This window comes from Equus caballus, chromosome 9 (genome assembly GCF_041296265.1).
Source record: "Equus caballus isolate H_3958 breed thoroughbred chromosome 9, TB-T2T, whole genome shotgun sequence".
NCBI lineage: Eukaryota > Metazoa > Chordata > Mammalia > Perissodactyla > Equidae > Equus > Equus caballus.
In genome coordinates, this window is record NC_091692.1 from 27,625,601 (window position 1) to 27,647,719 (window position 22,119).

Consider the following 22,119-nt stretch of genomic DNA (forward strand, 5'->3'; position numbering starts at 1 on the left):
CTTAGGAATGGATGAGTTGGGTGGGCAAATGGCACCTCAAAGCACCACTGTCATGGAGCTGGTAAAGAGAGTACCATTCAACTTGCTAGCAGCCCTCAAGAAAATGTTGAGAAAACACAAGAAGACTATCATAATCTCTTCCCTCTCAAAGTGATAACTTTCCAGACCAGTAGATCTTATTTCTTATCTCTCGGATGCAAACAGCACGCCGTTCGACGACTTTGTCCTGGCTTCACAGTGGAACATGAAGAGATTGCAACAAAACTCCAAACCATCACTTCATATGTTTTAGAGCAAACGACTACACCCCAGTTAAGCTTCCTCTACTTTTCTCTTCATAGCTGATATGCAATTCCTTTGCCAGCAAATATCCATAGGATAGTCTAACTGCATTATTTATAGTTTGAATTCATGATTAAAATTGGGAAAAATACATTGAAATAAAGCTTCCAGCGACTATAGTCAAATACAGCAAAACGAAAATAATAATAAAAATAGAGTGCACCGCCAAACTCTAGAGGAAACACTTCAGTACATAATCTCATTCTTTCTTTCAGCAATGGATGAGATGGTTGTTTGCCCATCTTACTGATGAGGAAACTGAGGCAAGGAGGTCTAAGTTAACTTAGAGATAGCTTAGCAAGTGAGTCCAGGTCTCTGGGATGCCAGAGCAGCCACCTTCCCCACTGCCTTCAATGACTTTGGACAAGTTGCTTACCTGACTCTCAGTGTCCTCATTTATTAAATGACGACAATAACTCCTATCTTACAATGTTATTGTGAAAAGTAGGTGAGATAATCAATGAAAATGTACCTAAAAGGGGCCAGTAGACACTGTACAACTGGGACAGTCTTTTCTCCCCTCCTCCTGTTCTTCTTCCTCCCCTTCCACATCTTGTCATCTCCTCCCCACTCAAAGTCACGGCAAATATGGAGAGGAAAGCGCACTCAGATGGACTCAGAGACATAGAGGACAATTAAATGTAATCCTGAACATGTCTTCCTGCCAGTACTCTCAATGAAGAGACAAGGCTGTGGAGGCAAGGCCAGAGAGAGAAGGCAGAGTCCCTGGTTACCAAGGTGAGCCAGGGGGTTCGAGTAGACACGTCTAGGGGAGCGTGGGAGGAGGACAGGGACGACGGCAGCTTTTTAGAGAAGTTATGGCTTCTAAGAGGGAAGAGAATTCAAAATGAGCAGATGATGCCGAAACCATTTGGAGAAAGTTCTTTCAGAGCACAGGATATTTACATAATTTTAAAGAATCTCCTCACAGATTATTAATTAATCACAAAAGGGAATTAAAAAGTAACATTTACAATGGAGAAATCTGGTGGACCTCCAAATCAAACAGAACACCAGCAATAATGGGACCACCTAATATTCTGTGCCTCCTGATGGATGGCACTGAGGACACAGCATCACTTAATACTTAGATATTACTCAGGCACAAAGACATAACCTGAGCCAAATCACGGGAAACACCAGAAAAATCCACACGAGGGACATTCTACAAAACAACTGACTTGCGTTCTACAAAATGTCAGTGTCATAAAAGATGAAGAGGGGCCAAGGGACCATTCCAGATAAAAGGAGTCTAAAGGCATGTCAACTAAAGGCAAAGACATGATCCTAGATAGCCACAAGGACATTATTGAGACAATTAGGGAAATTTGAATATAGACTCTAAATTAGATAATAGTATGTATCAATGTTAAATTTCGTGAAAATGATCACTGCATTGTGTAAGATAACAGCCCTGCTCTTAGGAGACACATGCTTAAGAATTTAGGGGTGGGGGCTGCCCCGTGGCCAAGTGGTTAAGTTCACACGCTCCGCTTGAGCAGCCCGGGGTTCAGATCCTGGGCGTGGACATGGCACTGCTCATTAGGCCATGTTGAGGTGGCGTCCCACATGCCACAACTAGAGGGACCCACAACTAAAATACACAACTATGTACTGGGGGGATTTGGAGAGAAAAAAGCAGGGGGGAATAAAAGAAGATTGGCAACAGTTGTTAGCTCAGGTGCCAATCTTTAAAAAAAAAAAAAAGAATTTAGGGGTAAAGAGTCCTCATGTCTGCACCTTACGCTCAAGTGGTTCAACAACAACAAAAAAGGTATGAGTATGCATGGGTATATGCACAAAAAAGATAAAGCAAATACAGCAAAATATTAACTGGTAAATCTAGGTGAAGGGTATACAATGTTTATTATACTATTCCTGTCCCTATGCTATAGAGTTGAAAAAAAAAATTAAGAAATAAATATAAATGCCTGGGGGAAAAAAAGAAGGTGGTATGTTTTTTATGCTGAGTGAAATAAGTCAGAGGGAGAAAGTCAGATGCCATATGATCTCAATCATAAGTAGAAGATAAAAACAACGACAAAAAAAAAAACCCACATACCATTGGAGATTGGATTGGTGGTTACCACAGGGGTAGGGGGGAGGGGAGAGGGCAAAAGGTGTGATTGGGCTCACATGTGAGGGGATGGACTATAGTTAGTTTTCGGGTGGTGAACATGATGTAATGTACACAGAATTTGAAATATGATGTACATCCGAAAATAATAAAAATAAAATAAAATAAAATGAGCAGACAACAGCTTGATGGCTCCTCAAAGAGTTAAACATAGAATTACCATATGACCCAGTAATTCCACTCCTAAAAGAATGTATATACCCAAGAGAAATGAAAACATTTGTCCACCCAATAATTTGTACATGAGTGTTGATAGCAGCCTTATTCATAATATCCAAAAGGTGAAAATAAACCAAATGTCCATCAACAGGTAAATGAATAAACAAATTGTGGTATATCCACATGTAATGGAATATTATTCAGCCATAAAAAAAGAATGAAATTCTGACACCTGGTACAACATGGGTGAACCTTGGGGACATGCTAAGTGAAATAAGCCAGGCCAAAAAGGACAAATAGTATACGATTCCTTAAATATGAGGAATCCATATATACTTATATGAGGTACCTGAAGTAGTCAAATTCACAGAGACAGAAAGTCGAATGGTGGTTGCCATGGGCTTGGGGGAGGGTGAACAAAAAATGACTGCTGAATGGGTACAGTGTTTCCTTTTGGGGTGATGAAAATATTTTGGAACTAGATAGAGGTGGTGATTGCACAAGAATGTGAATGTAGTAAATGTCATTGAATTGTTCACTCTAAAATGATTGACTTCATGTTACGTGAATTTTACCTCAATAAAAAGAAAAGAGCAGATAGAGAAAGGAGGAGGATAATATTACGACTTAGGCAACAGAGTGTGAAGGAGAAGAGACCACATCTAGAGGGAGCGCTCACACTTATGAATCCGCTGACTGGAATGGAGAGTGCCTGATACGCACTGCCAACTGGTTCTGAAATACCCCAACCAAAATGAAGAACGTGAGGTTGCATAATGATAATTTATCTGAAATTCTGTAAATATGTTCACAAAGACGTACAGTGCAGTAAGAATTAATTACATGCTGAGTCAGTATCCACCATATTTAAAAGACACTTGGGTTAACGCAGTGACAACAGGAGAAAGTGGACAAAGCTGTGATGTGAGGAGCCAAGATTTTAGAGGACAAACCTCTCCCTCACAGACCCCTGGATGGGGAAGTGAAAGGACACATGGCTGCGGGAGGCTGGAAGGGTCTTAGTTTCTGCTCGCCTGGGGCTGGACAGTGTTTAAAATCTGTCTACCCCAGGGGCCGGCCCTGTGGCCGAGTGGTTAAGTTCGCACGCTCTGCTTCTGCGGCCCAGGGTTTCAGATCCTGGACCCGGACATGGCACCACTCATCAGGCCATGCTGAGGGGGTGTCCCACATGCCACAGCTAGAAGGACCCACAACTAAAAATATATACAACTATGTACTGGGGGACTTTGGGGAGAAAAAGGAAAAATAAAATCTTAAAAGAAAAAATCTGTCTATTCTTTCTTCTCTTGAGAAATCACGTTTGCTTTCACTCACACAAAGCTGGCACCGAGACAGTGATCCAGCATGATGTGTATGACCTAACATATTATCCTTTCCAGAAGTTTCCAGAAAAATGTATTTTCAATTAGAACCATGAAGAGAACATGAAGCTTTAAAAAAAAAAAAGCTTTTTTTATTCTTATCACAAAAAACAAAGAAACTCCCATTCACTATAAAAACTTTAGAAAAGATACATGGGCAAAAAGAATGGCCTGGAGAAAGCCACTGCTATAATTCTGGTCACCTCTCACCAGCCTGAGCAGGCAGCACTTAATGATAAGGAAGGACTCATTAATGATGGCATTCTGAGCCTCTTCAGAAAACTTCCTGGTGAGAAATTGCAATAACTGTGAGGCCCCTATGAAGCCCGCTAGTAAGGACGGCCCTAAACCCAAGTGCAGCTTTCTGTGAGGCGGAAGCAAAGTTCCTGTACTTGAAATGTGTGTCCAGAGAACCTGGTGATGAGAGAGTCACAGAAGAGTAGAGAGAACAACCAGGATAAACACCTGCTGCTCTCTTCCTTATAAATGTTCACTTTAAAAGAGAATTACTAAGTCACAGGGAAGAGGAAGAGTCTTATCAAATAATTCTGCAGGCCAGTTCTTGGTGTAAGGTGGACGGAGAAAAGCAAAAGAAGGGAGGCTTCTGACACAGTTGAGCGTTTGGCTGAGAAAAGTGATAGAAATTGGCTGGAGCCCTCACTTCTCCTGTCGTCCCCCTGGAGTGGACTCAGCCTCCAGAGCCACACACTCACCCATCCAGACTTCCCCAAACTGCCCAGCACCGAGCCTCTTCACCAACTTAATGGACTCCCGAGGGATCTCCCAGGCATCTTTATCCCAGGGCTTCTGTGGTTTGGGGCTGATGCACGCCTTCTCCAGTCTCCTGCACAGGCCGTCTGACTGCTCTAATTTGAAAGAGAAAATCAAGGTTAAGAAAGGTCATACTTTGCATTTTACTGGTATCTGTAGAGAAGTTTTCACTATTAGTCTTATAATTTCCAACGTGTCAAAGTCTATGAACCTAAAATGCTCATGGGACATCTTTTGGATTGTGACTTTTGAAATTCTTAAATGAAAGCTAATTTAAGACACACACAATTTGACTCATTAGTACTGCTAATCTATAAAACAAAGACAACAAACCAAATAGATAAACAAAGGCTGACAGGTTGTCACACTTCATAAAATGTAATTTCAGATTACTGAGCCCATGTAAGTGCCTCAGGGCCCAACAGGGGGGGCTTGGCCATGTCACCAGGGGGCCCCTGGCCCCAGAACAGGGCCAGAGCGCCACCAGCTCTCAACATGCATGCCAGACGAACAAGTGAACGGGGATGACAGAGGGAGGGAGAGAAGATTCCACAAAATCTGGTGTACCTTGCTCTCTCCATATTTTGAGGCCTAAGCAAATTGTATAATATGTATTCCTTAGAGTAGGTTGTAAAAATAAGCAGTAACAACAGCTGCCCACTACAACCAACTTCAGTTCATTCACAGCAGGAATGAATATAAAGGCTGGTCACAGGATAGCATAACACGGTTTGAGAATGGCATTAGAGAATGGGACCAGTGACTTGCCACTTCTAAATATTTTGTTGTTATTTCTGTCTTCTTTTACCAAGAGTACATATTACTTTTACAAACATATACACACATATACACAAAGAAACAGATCTGCAAATCTGCATTCCTATTCCAAATATTTAAAGATGTGTTGTAAAAATATGCATTACACAAAAATAATATTCATTTTCCTCTTTGTGATGTTGGAACATTAACTTTCAAATAGTGCGGACCAGGTGGGAAGGACTGAGATAATTATTCAAAGATCAAATCTGACTTTGAAGGTATTTTTAATGAAAGATTAATTTAGAATCAATTACAGAATATGATCCTCTAACTTTATCCAAAACAAATAGGATGCCTAAGAATTTTAATGTAAAAAAGTGTTTGACACCATATATTTATCATAATAAACATATTTTGTCTTGTCCAACTTTCAGTTTTGACTTACTTTGGTAATGCTTAATCATGTCACTGATACAAGGAAAAGTGATTCGTGGAGAGATGTAATAACCGCCATTGTCCAGACTCCTAATTTTGTAGTGCTTAATGACATCACCATGCACGGGGTCATAGTCTCTGACAGACAGAGAGAAACTTCCTGGAAGGGAAAAAGTACAGTAAAGATTACACTTATAGTCCATAAATAAGCTCTGCACTATACAACACTGTGGTACACATTTTGTGTAAAAATATGCAAAATATAAATTAACTATGTATACAGTGTATTATTTTAAAAGTCCTATAAAAAGTCTACTGAACAAATGAATCTAGCATTTGTTTGCTATGAAGCTTATCAACATGCCATTTTCCTTCTTCATGACAGTTTAAATTATTTCACTGAATTGAAGTTATCTTGATTTTCTTTCTCTTAAAATTTCAAGATTTACTCTAAATAATAATGTAAGAGGCTCAGCAAGCAGAAAGCATGGTAAGAAATGACCATAGCTATGTCTGCTTCCTATGTTACTTTTAGTAGCAAAACTAATCATTTCAGTTTATTTGTTATCAACCTATAAAACTTTCACTACTAGAACACAATATATCCCTTTTTCAAAAGATTCTAGCCCAGTTTCTAAGAATGATTTGCTGCTAATTAGTGTCTTTTAAGAGGGCTTCAGTGACTTCCTACCTTTTAATGTCTCACTTTCTCTGATGAGAAAAGCTCCAGGGCTGTTCCCCGGCGCCAGCAGCTGCCTCTCTGCGTCTTTCCTGGTTATATCCTTGAAAAACCACCTGAGGAGACATCGTAACATTTCATGGGTGTTATGCTCCAGGGAAGGAAACAGATAAAGAATAAACAAGAAATCCCACACAGTGCACAAAACCATCAAGATGACAACGTGCGAGGACTCACTCTTCTGTTTCCAAGGTGTTGACTTTGGCGACGTAGTTGCTGGGGATGAAGCCTTCTCTCTTTGTGGAGAGCGACTTGGCTCTCCACCACTCTCCATGCCTGCAACAGAAGCACATCTCAAAAACTATTTGTGTCCAATGACTCAGGAACTACAGGAGCAACTGTCTTAAGATGTTTGATTTTTGGGGGGGAGTGGGGGCTGTGACGGAGGGTGGGGAAGATCCCTGGAACCCCAGAATCCAGTAGGAAAATTCACTCCCCTTGCTGAAATAAAAACACATTTAGAGACTGCAGCAAAGGAAAACAGCCTCACAACTGAAGTGTGGGTCACTGTGCTCAGCACTACACAAAAAAGAGTTGGTGACAATGGTTCCTGTGGTGCAGAAGCAAAACGTTTGTAACTCCCCCAGGATAGCTAAGAAATGCGTTAGGATTCCTACAGAAATGGGAATCCAGGAATAATGATCCATAGTTTCTGTGTTATAAACTCCTTTGTTAAAACATCTGGTTTCCATGGAAAAAGGAAATAGAAAACCATAAGATAATTCCAAGTAGGTAGGCCTCATCACTGTGCTCTTGCCCTCAGTGAGGAGCCAGGAGGAGGCTGGGGCCAGTGAAGGAAGCAGGACTGGATGGGGCCCTATGAGCCTCAACTATGCTCCCCTTCAAATTCCCAAGCACAGATGGGACCCCTGTCTGTAGGACGTGAAGGACGACCTTCTTACTACATGCCTATAAAGTAGTCCCCCCTTATCTGAGGGGGGTACCATCTAAGACTTCAGTGGATGCCTGATACGGAGGAGAGTACTGAACTCTATATATAGTGTGATTTTTCCCATACATACATACTTATAATAAAGTTTAACTTATAAATCAAGCACAGTAAGAGATTAACAATAGTTAATAATAAAAATAGAACAATTATAACAATATACTGTAGTAAAAGTCATGTGAATGTGGTCTCTCTCTCTCTTATCTTACTCTACGGTACTCACCCTTCTTCCTGTGATGATGTGAAATGACACAATGCCTACGTGATGAGATGAAGTGAGGTGAATGACACAGGCATTCTGACACAGCATTAGGCTACTATTGACCTTCTGACAATATGTCAGGAGGAGGATCATCTGCTTCCAGACCGTGGTTGACAGCAGGTAACCAAAATCACAGAAAGTGAAACTGCGGATAAGGGGGGACTACTGTGCTATATTTATATATATGCATACACACACACGATCCTCACATCAACACCATGACAGGTATTGCCATTCTCATTTTATAAGTGAAGAAACTAAGGTATAGAGTTGAAGTGACTTGTCAAGGTCACACAACTATCAAGTGACAGGGCCAGCCTTAGGCCCAAGTTCGTGGTCAACCAGTAAGTGACAACTGCTCCCAACCACTTAATGCCTTATACTTAATAAGGAGTCTCCTCCTCCTTCTAACCCTGGTCAGCAGGCCAGGGTGACAAAGTATGCAAAATTAGTAGGAAAAGCAAGCAAGAATTAAGAGACTTGGAGTTCCTTATTCTCGGTACTGTCCTGAGCCCCAAGGCCACAGGTCTGTGAGTCAGCATGGAGGCGTCAGGAAATGAGGATGTCCCAATGTCTTCACAGAAGCATCTTCACAGAAGTGTCTTCGCAGAAGTGCCACAACTGCTGAGCAAGGGCTTTTCCAAGATGACTATTGCTTCAGCACAGGGTCCTTATAAATCACACCAAGTTGGGCCCATACACCAACTCTGAATTTTAAGTAATATAACTAAATAAAGATGGCATTTAAAAAGAATATGTCAATTCCACACAGACCTCAACTTCTTTAGGCAGCACAGATGGATAAAGAAACTGGTGTCTATCTTCAAAGGAAACCTCCTAGAGAGTGCTCACAGCCAAACTTAAGAGGAAAACCCCTTTGGCCCTACTCCTCTCACTCCCAAAGCCCTCCTGGCAGCAAGGAGGCCGGGGGGACCTCATGCCCACCACAAGAGGGGCATCTGGCAATCACTGTGCTACTGGAAGCAAAAGGAGGGGGACAGCATGCAGGACTCGGTGCCTGAGCACAGGAACAGCAGGCACAGTGCACTTGGCGCACTTACTCTTCTAGCACTTTCATCTTCTCTCCTTTCTTGAAAGACAGGTCGTCTGGGTGGATGCCATCATAGGGGTACAAGGCTACCACAATGTCTCCTTGCTCCTCTGGATCTAAAAATGAAGAATACAAGCAAAGACCTTTACGAACCCATCAGCAGAAACCTTTTAACAAATGCTCATCAGGCCCAAAAGGATGAGATGACGGGCTGAAGAGCGGGGCAACTGGAAATAATGATGTGTGTTTCCTCCCTAGTGGGGCCCAGGGCCTAACATGGTCTACACAAAGTAACATGCTGTACACACCAAGTACAGTATTTGTTATCTCAAATCGTACAGACCTACAGCTATAATTAATTCCAACTCTATATTTAAGAAATGATACACCCAGGTGCATAGCAGCATTATTAACAGTCGCCAAAAGATGGAAACAACCCAACGTCTGGTGACAAATGGATGGATAAATAAAATGTGGTATATACATACAATAGAATATTATTCAGTTTTAGAAAGGAAGGAAATTCTGACACATGCTACACCATGGATGAACCTTAAAGACATCATGCTAAGTGAAATAAGTCAGACATAAAAAGACAAATATTGTATGATTCCACTTAATGAGGTTCCTAGAGTAGTCGAACTCACAGAGACAGAAAGGAGGATGGTGGTGCCAGGGGCTGGGGAGGACGGAGGTAAGTTGGTGTTTAATGAGTATAGACTTCCAGTGAGATGATGAAAAAGTTCTGGAGATGGATTGTGGTGATGGTTGCACAATAATGTGAATGTGCTTAATGCCACTGAACTGTACATTTAAAAATGCTTAAAATGGTAAATTTTATGTTACAAGTATTTTCCCACAATAATAAAATAAATAAAAACACCCAGGACAACTACTTTATAGAGTCTCTAACAGTGAAGAAACTACCATGTTGCGATGAAAACATACCTTTAGTTTGAAACCTCTGTCCTGGTAAAAGCTGAGATTCTGAAACCTAGGAGAGAATATTTGTTAGAAAAAATTTTTATGTTTAGCTTTTCTTACATTCATGTTGTAGGTGACATATTTTTCTAACAGTAGCAAATGAGGTTCAGATTTACTAATTTATCAAGCCAGAAATGAGAGGCGTACAGAGAAACCATCTTGTAAACTAGTCTTGACCTACACAGCTCAGTGAAACGGCTCTGCTTTCTAAAAGGGTCATTTGCCTGCAGTCGCAAGAAAAGAACAGGGCTCGAGGCAGGGGCTGCGAGAGGCTTACCCAATCGTCATTCTCCCTCTGATTTGGTAACAGAACCCTAATATTATTTAGGTTGGCAACTTGCCCAGCTAAATGACAATGCTTCCAAATTCTCTAGCATTCCATGCAGATGGCAGCAGGGAGTGTATCTTTTACCAAAACAGTTGTGTGGGCCTTGGGGGGCCGGCTCTCCTTTCCCTTGCCCTCTTCCTTCTGCCTAGAAACAGGTGAAGGCTGGAGGCTCAGCAGCCATGGAAACTAGACACCAGGGACAGCAGAGCAAAAGATGCAAGCGGTCTGGGGCCCTCGTGGCTTTGTGAAATTGCCACCCTGGTCCAGGACTGATGATCTCCACATTTCCCAGACTTGCTTAAAAATCTGTGGTTGGGACTCTGTTACTAGCAGCTGGAACAACTCCTACCCAATCCGGGCTTTCTGTGGCTGACCCTGATCCCATCATGGGGACAGATGCCATCCCGTGTTCTTTTAGTTGGGAGGTGAATTATCAGGAAGGGTCTGGTGGCACAAAAGGTCACCTCAATGACCTTTTAGATCAAATTCCCTTTTTTCTCAGTGACGAAGGGGAGGACGTACAAGGCCTCTTGGGCCCCTTTTAAGGAATGTCCTGTCAGAGGCCTATACCCACAAATCTAGCAACTTTTCTCTTTGATTACAGTGACTTAATGGAGTGGGACTAAAATAGTTTGCACTGAAATTTAAATTTCTGATGAAAGTCAGCCTACAAAACCCCTAATTGCAAGGTTGGGGCTGGGAAGATTACTATATTTTCTGGCATTGGAAACTCATGGGTCCATATTATCCTTCAATAGTTATTTCAAGAAGTTTTATACTGATTTTTAAAATCATTTAGATTTGCATAATTAGGAGGTATGATCAATTTTAAATGATTTAGAGGAAATAATTAGAAGATGAGAAACTAATTAAATCATTCTAAAAGCACCAAGCTGATTTTCAAATATCAGAGTCCTTAATTTATAAATGTTTTAATACACTTTTTATAAGACCAAAACACACATGTGCAATTCATCTACCATTTTTCTTTGTAATGTCTTTTCCTTAGAGGGTTGTTGAGTTTGCAACCATTCAGCCTCACTGTCTCATCACATCTCTGGAATCAATCCAGGGCGCGCATTTTGGCACATCTGGCCGGAGCTGAGAGCGTTATCTATAGCCACAGGATAAAGCCAAACCAACTGGCTCACGAAACAAGGGCACTGGTGCCCACAGAAGGCACAGACTAAAATACTTTATGGTATACATGAGGGAATTGAACGATTTCTAACATGTTGACTACTTCTGCTTTCTAACTTAATTTTTAGCCTCTTTTACTCTAAATAAGAGGAAAAATCATGTGTAAGTTTGTACTATTTCCCTTTGCTTTTCTGAATAAAGGACATCTTCGTTAATCATTCAAAAACAAAAGAAAACTTAGGTTTTAAAGCAAGTAAAATCTGGTATATGTGATACCAGCAAAAGTCGGAATCTTTTTATGGGATCTTTGAAGTCCATAACAACAAAACTATTTGTGTCTCCAATTCCTTACATCATTTTATTTTCATTAATCATATTTATATAATTTTATACCTATATCTATTTATAATGTTTTTAATTATTATATGTATTTATTATCACTAAATTAGTAAAGCTATTAATAACATATATTTTGAGTTTCTATATATAAAATTACAATGTTAATTTATCTATCTAGAAACATCATGTATGATAATTAACAGCATGCTGTATTCACTCTTCATCTCCACTTCTTTTTAAGAAGGCCAATGGTGATTTATAAATTTCAACAATGATACATAATACTGACATATGTCATACCTGCAGGATAATGGGGTCCATGGGGGAGGGGCCTGGCAGAAGGGCTTGGTAACATAACACAGTTAGAGAAGGCCAAGGCATTTAAAAACATGTCAAACTAGAGAAACTCTGAAAATTCTTAATAAAGGCATTTGGGCTAACCCAAAATAAGTTGTTTCCAGCTTAAATGCTGAGGAATTCCATAAAAACCAGGCTATGGGAAGATATATATATATATATATGGTGTAAGATAGTGAGAGAGTAGATGGAAAGGATATAAGATCTGAAATAAAGTGCATTTAATGTTGTAATTATCCAAAGTCTGCTTCTTTTTTCCACGAAATGTGGTAAGAGTTCTTCCTTTGCCAAGCATTTCCGAAATGCATTGAACAGCACATAATTCACATAAAATTTCTGGTACAGATATTTGTCCAAGGTTGGGGGCAGTTTTTTAGCTATGTTTTTTCTTAATCTTTTAATTTTCTAGAATAAGTCATGACAACTTCAGTATCTGTACTATTGGGAATTAATTAAAGAGTGATAAGATTGGATAAAGTACGATATGCCAAAGGACATTTTAGCTATTACTTATTTTAGCTTCTGACTTGACTCCAGCATTTCCTTCTGCTTCCAGACCACTGCACTAATCTCACGACCTGTCCTATGTCACCCGAGCTCGGAGAGACAGATAGATCCTCATATAAAGAGTGGGTCTTCACTCCAGTAATATGAAAGGCGATTTTCTCCACACACAAGAAGGTGACCAAAGGCCGCTATACTGTACAATAAGTGGCCTGGTTATCCCTAAAATTTAGAAGATCTTTAAAGGATTAAGTTACAAATCATACCAAAAATTATTTGAGGCCCAAGTAATTGATGTGACTTTTTGCATGCACATGTTACAGATTTGGTGTTTAAATCACGCAGCCATGCTTTGATCCTGCTGTGGGAATTCTCCCCTGAGACTATCTACTTACGGGCCTTTGCTGTTTATTGGACGTTGGATCTCTCACATAAATAGTTCGGTCAGTATTACGTACTGGTTGAGTCTTCAAATCTATTCCATCGTCATTCAGATTGTCTTTCCTTTTTGATTTTATACATCCCATATTTCCTGTTGGAATATAAGAGCAATGACATTGTTTTACTATTCGAGAACTGGCTTCAAGTCATCAAAATTCCTCCAATTAACGAAGAGTAAAAAGAATATACTTTATTCTTTATCATAGATAGTTTAACACACTCAAATGTGGATACTGTTCACAAACCAGCTTGCTTCATCATTCATTTGTGCATTCATTCACTCAAAAACTATTTATTGAACATCAATTTTATGTCAGCAAGACATAATTCCTGCTCTAAAGATGCTCATCTTCTTGTGGCAAAGATGTGTCGATTAATAGTACAGTACAATGTGACCAATCAATGATAGAGGATGCAGTGGATCTAGGAAAGGACATCTAACTCAGGCAAGAAGAAAAGGAAGCGGTCAGGGCAAGCGTCCTGAAGGAAATGCTCTGGTGAGTCAAAACGGGAGGGATGGCAGGCAGGTGGTAAAGTCAGTAAAGGGCTTCCAGGAAGAAGGAACTTCACATAGGTTCGAAGTACTGGCCCTCAGATAATATGGCCCCTTCAGGCAACTAGTTCAATCTCACCCCTGAGGGAACTAGTTCAAGCTGATCCCTTCAGGAAACTAGTTCTACAACGTGAAAGCCTTGAGTCAAGGAGCCGGTAGGGAAGGCCAGGAGTAGGGCTGGAGAGAGAGGCACACCTCTGGTGCAACGCTGAGGAGTTTTCTTACCCTGAAGACAAATGACACAATGTGCAAGGCAAAGCGAAGGGGGTGGAGGCATCAAAGGCAAGCATGACCGGGAGTTAGAATGCACAGAACAAAGCTCCAACTGAATGTGGCTTTCACCAAGACTGGAAATAAAAGAGGAGCCAGGAATGGGAGAAAAGATGCTTGTAGGAACATCCAAATGATCAAATCCAGCAGGCTTCCTAGTAAGATATGTGAGTGTGGAAACCAGGAGAGACTGCAGAGCTAGAGGCACAAATGATGGTATCACAAGTCACCATTGTACGTAAGACTTTGGAGGAAGAACCGTGGACAGAAGCGGGCTTGTGCTTGACCAGCGCAGAATGACATAACCATGCTTCTAAAGGCGAAACTCTGATTCATTTATTCAGTTAATACTAGGATGTGTAGAGCACCACACAAAGCACTCTGGGGCTAAAAAGATGATTTTAAAAATTGAAATCGGTAATGAATCTTGCCTTACAGTATAGCCTCATGGTCAAATCTACACATTAAAAACAAAGCAAAATCTCTTAGGCTCTCCATTAGAAGGCCCTGTAGGGCAGTGGTTCCCACACCTCAAGCAACACCAGAATCATCCAGACTCAACAGACAGATTCCCTGGACACATTCCAGGAAATTCTCTTGCGGCCCAGTGTGGGCAGGGTGCTCCCATATGATTTGTGTCATTCTGAAGCACCGCCCTTTGGGGACCACTGCCTGGAACCTTAGAGGAAGGAAAGATGATCTAGAGTTTGGGGAAGGGGGGGTGGGGGGGAAATCAGGGAATACTGCTGGGGAGGATTTGTTGTAAGACTTCTCAAGAACTCCTCTCTGAACTGTCACCCACAGGCATTGTTGCCACAGCTCATCTCTGTTTTGTTCTGCAGGCTTCCAGTTGGTCTGCAAACTTCCACTTGTTTATCATTTCATGAGTTGACGTCTGAAGCCTCTAAAGGACAGTCACACCTCTTTCTGAAACTAGCGAGCTGTAGTTCCCAAAATAAAGGGGAAGCAAGTACTTCTTTGATTCAAAACAGCACATTTTTTTCATATGCTAAAGTTTCTGACATGGAGATGGGTTTTAAAGACTTGTAAACAAGGGAGATGGGTTTAGAGTTGATCTGTAAACAAACAGATGAGTTCTTTTTTCACCAGTCCCCCCCATCCCACCCCCCACGCCCCCACACACTCCCACTCTCTAAAAAAAGCTGTGTTTAACTGGTAAGCCATTAAAATGGTGCTGTGTAACTGAGGGAACTTGGTACTGGAAAAGGCCTCCCAGTGCGACCCATAAGCACACACCAAGCTCTGGGGGAGGAGCCCTGCGGGGGGCCGCCCGCCCCCGCACCCCCCACGCTCTGATGCTGGGCTACTGGGACACAGGAACCCCCATGCCGGGGACTCCCAAACCGGCTGGGGCTGCCCCCCCACCCACCCCCAGCCCTCAGCGGCTTGCTCCAGCTCTCACTCTTCACTTCTCTCTTCTCCCTCTCTCCCCATCTCCAGCTCTCTGTCTCTCCAGCTCTCTCTTCTCCCTCTCTCCAGCTCTTTCTCTCACTCTCTATCCAGCTCTCTCTTTTTTCTAGATCTCTACACAAATGTGACCTCCCCAGACAGGTCTTCGCCAACCACCCTATTGAAAAGAGCAGCCCTCTGCCCACTCCTCTCACTCTACCCTCTTATTTTTCTTCTCAGGACTGACATTGCATTAAACGCTGGTTCATTCATGGTCAGCTCCCCAACAGAATGGAAGCAGATGGGGCAGGCTCCCAGCCTGCTTCTCCAGTGCAGTTTTCCCAGCACTGAAAACAGTGCCTGCATGGGGCAGAGCAGGGGCTCCAAGAACATTTACTGAAAGAATGAATGGGTGGAGCGGCCCCGGCTGTGGCACTCAGCGCTTCCTACTTGCTCACCCCCACCCCTCTTGCTAAAGGTGAGCAGGGAAAAGGAAGGGAGGACAAATCCACCTCAGTCCTTGTTTTACAAGAAACAGAGAGACAGAGACCACTAGAACCGACTTCTCGTTTATAGGAAATACAGAGGTTAGAGGAACACAAATGATCTGACCAACCCATAATGTGTGCTAAAGACAACTAGCCTGGACACTTCAAAAAGTATCGGGGGAGCGGTGTGGGGGCAAATTATTCCATATGAAGAGAGACTAAAGAGGCACAATGTGTGCACCTTGAATGAATCCTGGGTGGGGGGAGGGGAGGACACACGGCTGGGAAAATTGGGGAAATCTGAATATGTCAGAACATGATATCCAGGAATTGTCAGGTTTTACAGGCATGACAACAGTATCGTGGTTGCAGGAGAATATCCATGAGGAGCCCTGGAGGGATGCAGGCTCATGGGGCCCGCAACTTCCAACACTTCAGACAAAATGAAAAAGAGAAAGGTGGGACAAATGTGGCAAATCAATCTAGCTGAGGACATTCATTTCTTTTTTTTCTGTAGAAGTGGAATTTTCAAAATAAAAAGGTGAAGGGGGGAGAAAATAAGAGGATATTATGAACAACTTTATACAGAAAACTTGTTCAAGATGTTAGACTGCCCCCCCGTGTGTGTGTGTATGAGTGTGTGTGTGTGCATGTGTGTGTGAGGGCAGGAGATGAGATTAGAAATGTACTTTGTGGGGTGTTATTTATATGTCATGCCGAGCAGCGCAGGCTTCATTTCAGCAGGGAGCCATGGAAAGTTTTTCAACCAGGGAAACAACACGAAAGATCTCTACTTCCAAGAAAGAATGTTGTAGGAAGCGAGGACGGAGAAGAGAGCTGGAGTGGGGAAATCCATGACCAGACCTCTGAAGGGGTCCAGATGAAGAGATGATGGCGATTGTCCCAGGGCAGTGGCCGTGGGAAGGAAGAAGCATGAAAATGAAAAGCAGGTGGATGTGTGAGGGGTGGCGATAGTCCACAGATTATCACTGATTTATACTTACGTCATATTTCCCCCCGCCCCCATCACCATGGATAATTGAGAACTAAATGTATGTACTGTAGATGGGAACAATCACAACGCTACTCCGTGTGGAGTTACCATCCCGTCACGGCTCAGGCAGAACCATGCCCACTCGGCACTGAGCTTTGCGTTTGGGGCCGTGCGGTTCAGACGTGCTCCAGCAAGAAAGCTGGAGGGCTCCTCGCTGTGACATGGGAATGAACAACTGGAAGTCATACCAGCTCTTGCAATTCCTCATGCTGTGTGAAGGTACCAGCAAAGTAGAAAATACAATGCACCCCCAACAAAAACTGAGAAAGTAGTTACATGTTTGCAAGTGATAGGAGTTACTCTTCACCATGATCATATTTTTTAATTAAACATTTATAATTTTCTAATTAGGCACCTCATTTAATCCTTGAAGAAACCCTATGACCCACGTAGTATTAAGCCCACGTTACAGAGGAGTAAACCGAAGCTTAGAGAGGTTAAATGCCCAAATCCCTAAAGCCACAATGCTAGTGAATCGTGGCACTGGGCCTCACACGCAGCTTTGGCCAGGTCTAAGCCTAAAGGCTGTGCTATTATCATTTTGCCATACACTGGCTACTTTGAAACTTGTGTTTTATCTACTTATTAATGAGATTATTTTTGTAGCCTGCTTCTTTCTCAAAAGAATTCTAAGTCCTTTACAAAAGAGACAATAATGAGGTTCATAAAATGAAAACAGAAAACTCCAGCCAAGGAAAAGAGGAAAATGCAAATGTGGTAACACGGTGGGTAACAGATTTGCTGTAGCAGGTTTCCTGGCAGGAAGACCAGGGGGCAGCATGAGTCACCTCCAAGTCACCGCACAGTCACAGTGCTTTCACGCTTTCACCAGGGGAAGAGGAAGTAACCCAGGCTCTCCACGGGAAAGCCAGTCCCCAGCCGGAAGTTAAGGTTTCATATAATAGACTTTACATAAAGCCCTGTGGATGATGTAGTTGACAATGTCTTCAATTTTTTTAACAGTAAATGAAGGCATTTCATACTTGGAGACTTTGGGTTAATAATAGTAATAACCGAGGGTTTGACATGCAAATTCAGCTCTGGATGTTCATCACACGAGCTCAACTAGATGGTCTACCAAGACACAAATAGCTGGGCAACCCTTTGCTCACATACGGACATCCACCAACACATCCAGAAAATGGGATACTGGTAACTTTTCTTTCCAGAAATTTTTTCATTGTAATAAATATCCACTAGGGGTGGCTCATCCTCATTCAAGGACCTTAGAATACTAAAATCCTTCAGAAAAAAAACCACCAAAAAAAGCAGACTCCGGGGTAAAAAACTAATTACAACTCTTTGTGTATCATCCTGCTGCCTCTGGTAAGATCTAATAATGCTTTACAATCGATTTTCCACCTCCTCAACAAAGAAGCAACTGTCCACTTGGAATTCCACTTCTGGCGATATGTTCGTTTTTTTTCCCTCCAGCTTTATTGAGGTATAATTGACACAAAACATTGTATAAGTTTAAGGGTGTACAATGTGATGATTTGATACACACATATATTGTGAAACGATTATCACGAAAAGGCTAGTTAACACATCCATCACCTCACATAGTTATCAGGTTTTGGTTTGTTTTTATGTTGAGAACTTTTAGAGGATTTCCTTTTTAGACACACTTGCACAAGGGCACAAGGATGTTCATATTAGCATTATTTATATTATAGACTAAGACAATCTAGATGCCCATCAATAAGGGATAATTCTTTAAATCAGGTCAAACTGACATATTATGAGAGTAGGGTGGGTTAAAAAGAGAGATTTGTATAATTCAGACATTCTTGACCATCAATCATTATTGATTGAAAACAACTTTAAATATATCAATCAATTTATATCTCTTACAAACTCCTAAGGCAGATACTACAATTTGCAAAATATTTTGGAGTAAGGACTGTGGAGTTGGATTGAACAAAAATCCTGGATCCATCAATTATTAATTGCGTGATCTTGGGCAAGTTGCCTAACCTCTCTGTACCTCGGTTTCATTCTGGAAAATGGAGATAAATTTCTCTCACTCATTAGGTTGTTATGAGGATTAAATGAGTTAAATTAGTTAATATTTGTAAAGTGCTTAGAAGAATACTTAAAACAGCACACAGTAAGAGCTATATACATGTTTGTTAAATACAGAAATAAACGCAGTCCACATGCCAGTTTTTCCTCCAATACCAGAGGAGAAAGAACCTCATGATGAGAAGCACAAGGACATCCTACTCCGCCCCAAAGAGGGTAGTGTAGAAACACATCTCCCACCTCAGCCTCAGACTGGCCTCTGGGCTACCTGTACCATCCTAATGGACATTTTCTCCCCGCCCCCTCCTCTTTTGGGCAAGGTACCCTATATGCCATGCCACTCTGCTGGATACTTTTTTTTTTTTAAAGGTATGCTTTGTGTATGTGTATGTGTGTGTGTGTGTGTGTGTGAAGAAGATTGGCCCTGAGCTAACATTTGTTGCCAAATCTTCTTTTTTTTTTTTCTTGCCAAAGCCCCAGTACATAGTTATTAATTGTGTGATCTTGGGCAAGTTGCCTAACCTCTCTGTACCTCAGTTTCATTCTGGAAAGTGTTGTCAGTCTAGTCGTAAGTCATTCTACTTCTTTTCTGTGGGACGCCACCACAGCATGGCTTGATGAGCGGTACGTAGGTCTGCACCTGGGATCCAAACCAGGGAGCCCGGGCCACCAAAGTGGAGTGCTCGAACTTAACCACTATGCCACTGGGCCGGACCCTGCTGGACACTTTTGTATTGCATGATGACCTGAATGGACACGTATGTACTACTCTGTAATTAGGGAGGAGGAGAAAAATTGTGCCATGAAAGAGGTTCCTGAGTTTGGATAGAACATACATTTGGGGTAAAATTTTGTTTTTCATCATGGGTTTCACAAGTTTAAAAGGTATTCCATCATATATATTATATTTTAACCTGAAGTCTATACAAGTTTGCCTACTTGTCTGCTACATAAGTTTTTAAATGACTAATTTTTCATATTATCAGAGCTTAAAGACATCAAAAATAGGAAACTGGATACTGCTCCCCTCTATGAAATCTGAATCCATGTTTTAGCAATTATTTCACACAATCCTAGATCTTAAAATTTAAAAACAAAGTTACTAGAATGTAACTCCTCAGAAACTAAATTTCTTGCCTTTAGAAAGTGTTACAAAAGAAATTGTGTTGGTACTATGTTTTGTTTTTATTATGACTCATGCATTTTCTGCCTTTATTCCAGCAGTCACCAAAAAGAAACTAAAAACGTTTTTTTTTTACTTCACCACAACTTCCCAAACTGAATGCTTTAATTTGCATTGAGTTTTCCCGGCAACAGTGAATTACTCATCCAAAGGCTCACTGGGGGCTCAAGTCTTCCTCCTGTTCCTGACCTTCTCTTGCCTGACCTTGCAATATCATGTGGTCATTCTGGAGCAACCAGAAACATCTATGACGGTAGGAAATAAAGGAGGTGGGGAGAGAAAAGGGAAGAACACGTAATTGCCTACTTTGTGCCTGGCATTTCACCAACAGGAAAGCAAAGCCCAGAGATGAAGCAGTACCAGGTTGTCAAAGGTCTTCGGTAGAGTGGATCTTGGCCCATCAGCTTCAAAGCTGCCTTCTTTACCCACCCAAGGCCTTGCTGCCTCTCTGTGGAGGGAGCTTTGTCTCCAAAAGAGTTTTCTGAATTAGAGAGTTTAGAAAGACATAGAGATGGGTGGTAAAGATCGCAAACAAAAGTGATCTTGGGCTTCAGAAGTAGTTTGAGTCTGTTCAAGGGTCATTCATAGGAATCCATCCCTAAACGAACGCCCTCCAGCCCTCACACGTGCATTCCAGTGCCAGTTATTTAACTCAAGAGATTTACTTTGCCCGCCCAAATTGAACCCTTTTGACCCCCTTTCATTGTTTCCCTTCTTACTTTACTTTAGAGACTTTTTCAGAGAAGGAAGTCTACGGAGGAGTTGCAATGTTTTCTTCAAACTACCTTCAGAGAGGGGGTCAGGGGGCCTCAGGACGGCAGAGGAGGAGAGAGCGCAGGAACTAAACTCCACAGTCAACTCCAGCAATTCCTAACTTAAGTAGTTGTCTTTTCTTTTGTCAATTTTCCTAAATTCCTTTTGAAAGAGAGAGAATGGAAAAGGGTGTCACCAGACTCTCTTTACTTAGGCAACTGAGATTTTTCTTCTTATACACCACGGTAACCATTTTCAAACATTCTCGATATTTTTCCTCTAAAAAATCTCCCAGAAAGCCATGTTGACACAGTTGGTAAGCTGGTAACCATCTCTGCCTGGCTCCAGCCTTTCTTATTTGATCAGCCTCTCATATAAGGCCCTCCCCAAGATTTAAATACCGCACGTAACAGGAACAGTGTCTTGGGGCGATTAAGTCAGTGTCGTTTTGGTCCTTGGTAACCTCTAACTCCTCATTCTCCTCTGGATTCCACATCAACAGCAAGTCCCGGACGACTTGGTCCACAGAGCCGCTCTGTGGTATGGAGCTCATCTGCAGTTTATTTTATGGATATCATCTGCAGTCTGGGGCTAAGGTTGAGCCATTGGGCTTCCCGAAGAAGGGAGGAGGATGTGATTTATAAGAAGGACTTCTTGATTTACAAGAAGGGAGAAAAAGGAGTCTGAAAGAGCATTAAAAAGAGGAAGACTGGGATAGAACCTGTGTCCAAGGGGCCTGCCATCCCCCACCCACTTTTACTATTAAGGACCGGTTAGGAAAGGGAGGTGGGGCGGGAAGGGGTTTTAAGAATATCTAGATAGTTACAGGTCCACATCCCGAGGCCCAGCCTGGAGGAGGCGCTGGGTCGGCCGGAGGGGCTGCTTCCCTCTTTGCTTCCCATCTCCCACAGGGTGAAGCACGAAGGGAAGGAGGTCGAGACAAAACAGCTGGAGGCTGTCTTGAGGCTCCCCTCACTCAGCCTGTTGAAGGTTTCAGGGGATCCAGACGTTTCTGAGTGCCCTGCCATGATCCATTTACTCTTGGGGTGGCTGTCAGTGTAACACTGCCCCAACCCCAGCGCCCAGGCATATGTCAGCAGGCACACAAGACTATGGAGAGAATCTGGCTTCTTTCTCCCCAAATAGCACAATAGAAACTCTGTTTGTGTACTTTACATACCATGTTGGAAAGAAACAGAGCAAGAAACGTGAAGGACTAAGCTCTTATCTTAAAGAAATGGAGTCATGACGGAAAAGAGACTACTTTTCCATCTCTCTGATGGAAAAGATTCAAACCCTGTTAG

General features: G+C 42.0%; 1 protein-coding gene across 2 annotated transcripts in view; it reads right to left on the bottom strand.

Moving 5' to 3' along the window:
- The window catches only part of LYN (LYN proto-oncogene, Src family tyrosine kinase), a 113,894-nt gene that overhangs the window by 46,288 nt on the left and 45,487 nt on the right, over positions 1-22,119 (bottom strand). Inside the window, exons 2-8 of one of the 2 annotated variants that reach the window (XM_023648591.2) lie at positions 13,097-13,170; positions 9,935-9,980; positions 8,997-9,102; positions 6,902-7,000; positions 6,677-6,780; positions 5,996-6,145; positions 4,734-4,886 (exon numbers count right to left, since the gene is read on the bottom strand). In XM_023648591.2, coding sequence (XP_023504359.2) covers positions 4,734-4,886; positions 5,996-6,145; positions 6,677-6,780; positions 6,902-7,000; positions 8,997-9,102; positions 9,935-9,980; positions 13,097-13,165 — 727 coding nt within the window. In that variant the 5' untranslated portion in view covers positions 13,166-13,170. Of the gene's footprint in view, positions 1-4,733; positions 4,887-5,995; positions 6,146-6,676; positions 6,781-6,901; positions 7,001-8,996; positions 9,103-9,934; positions 9,981-13,033; positions 13,171-22,119 lie in introns of both variants that reach the window. The other variant, XM_023648590.2, reaches the window with a different exon arrangement.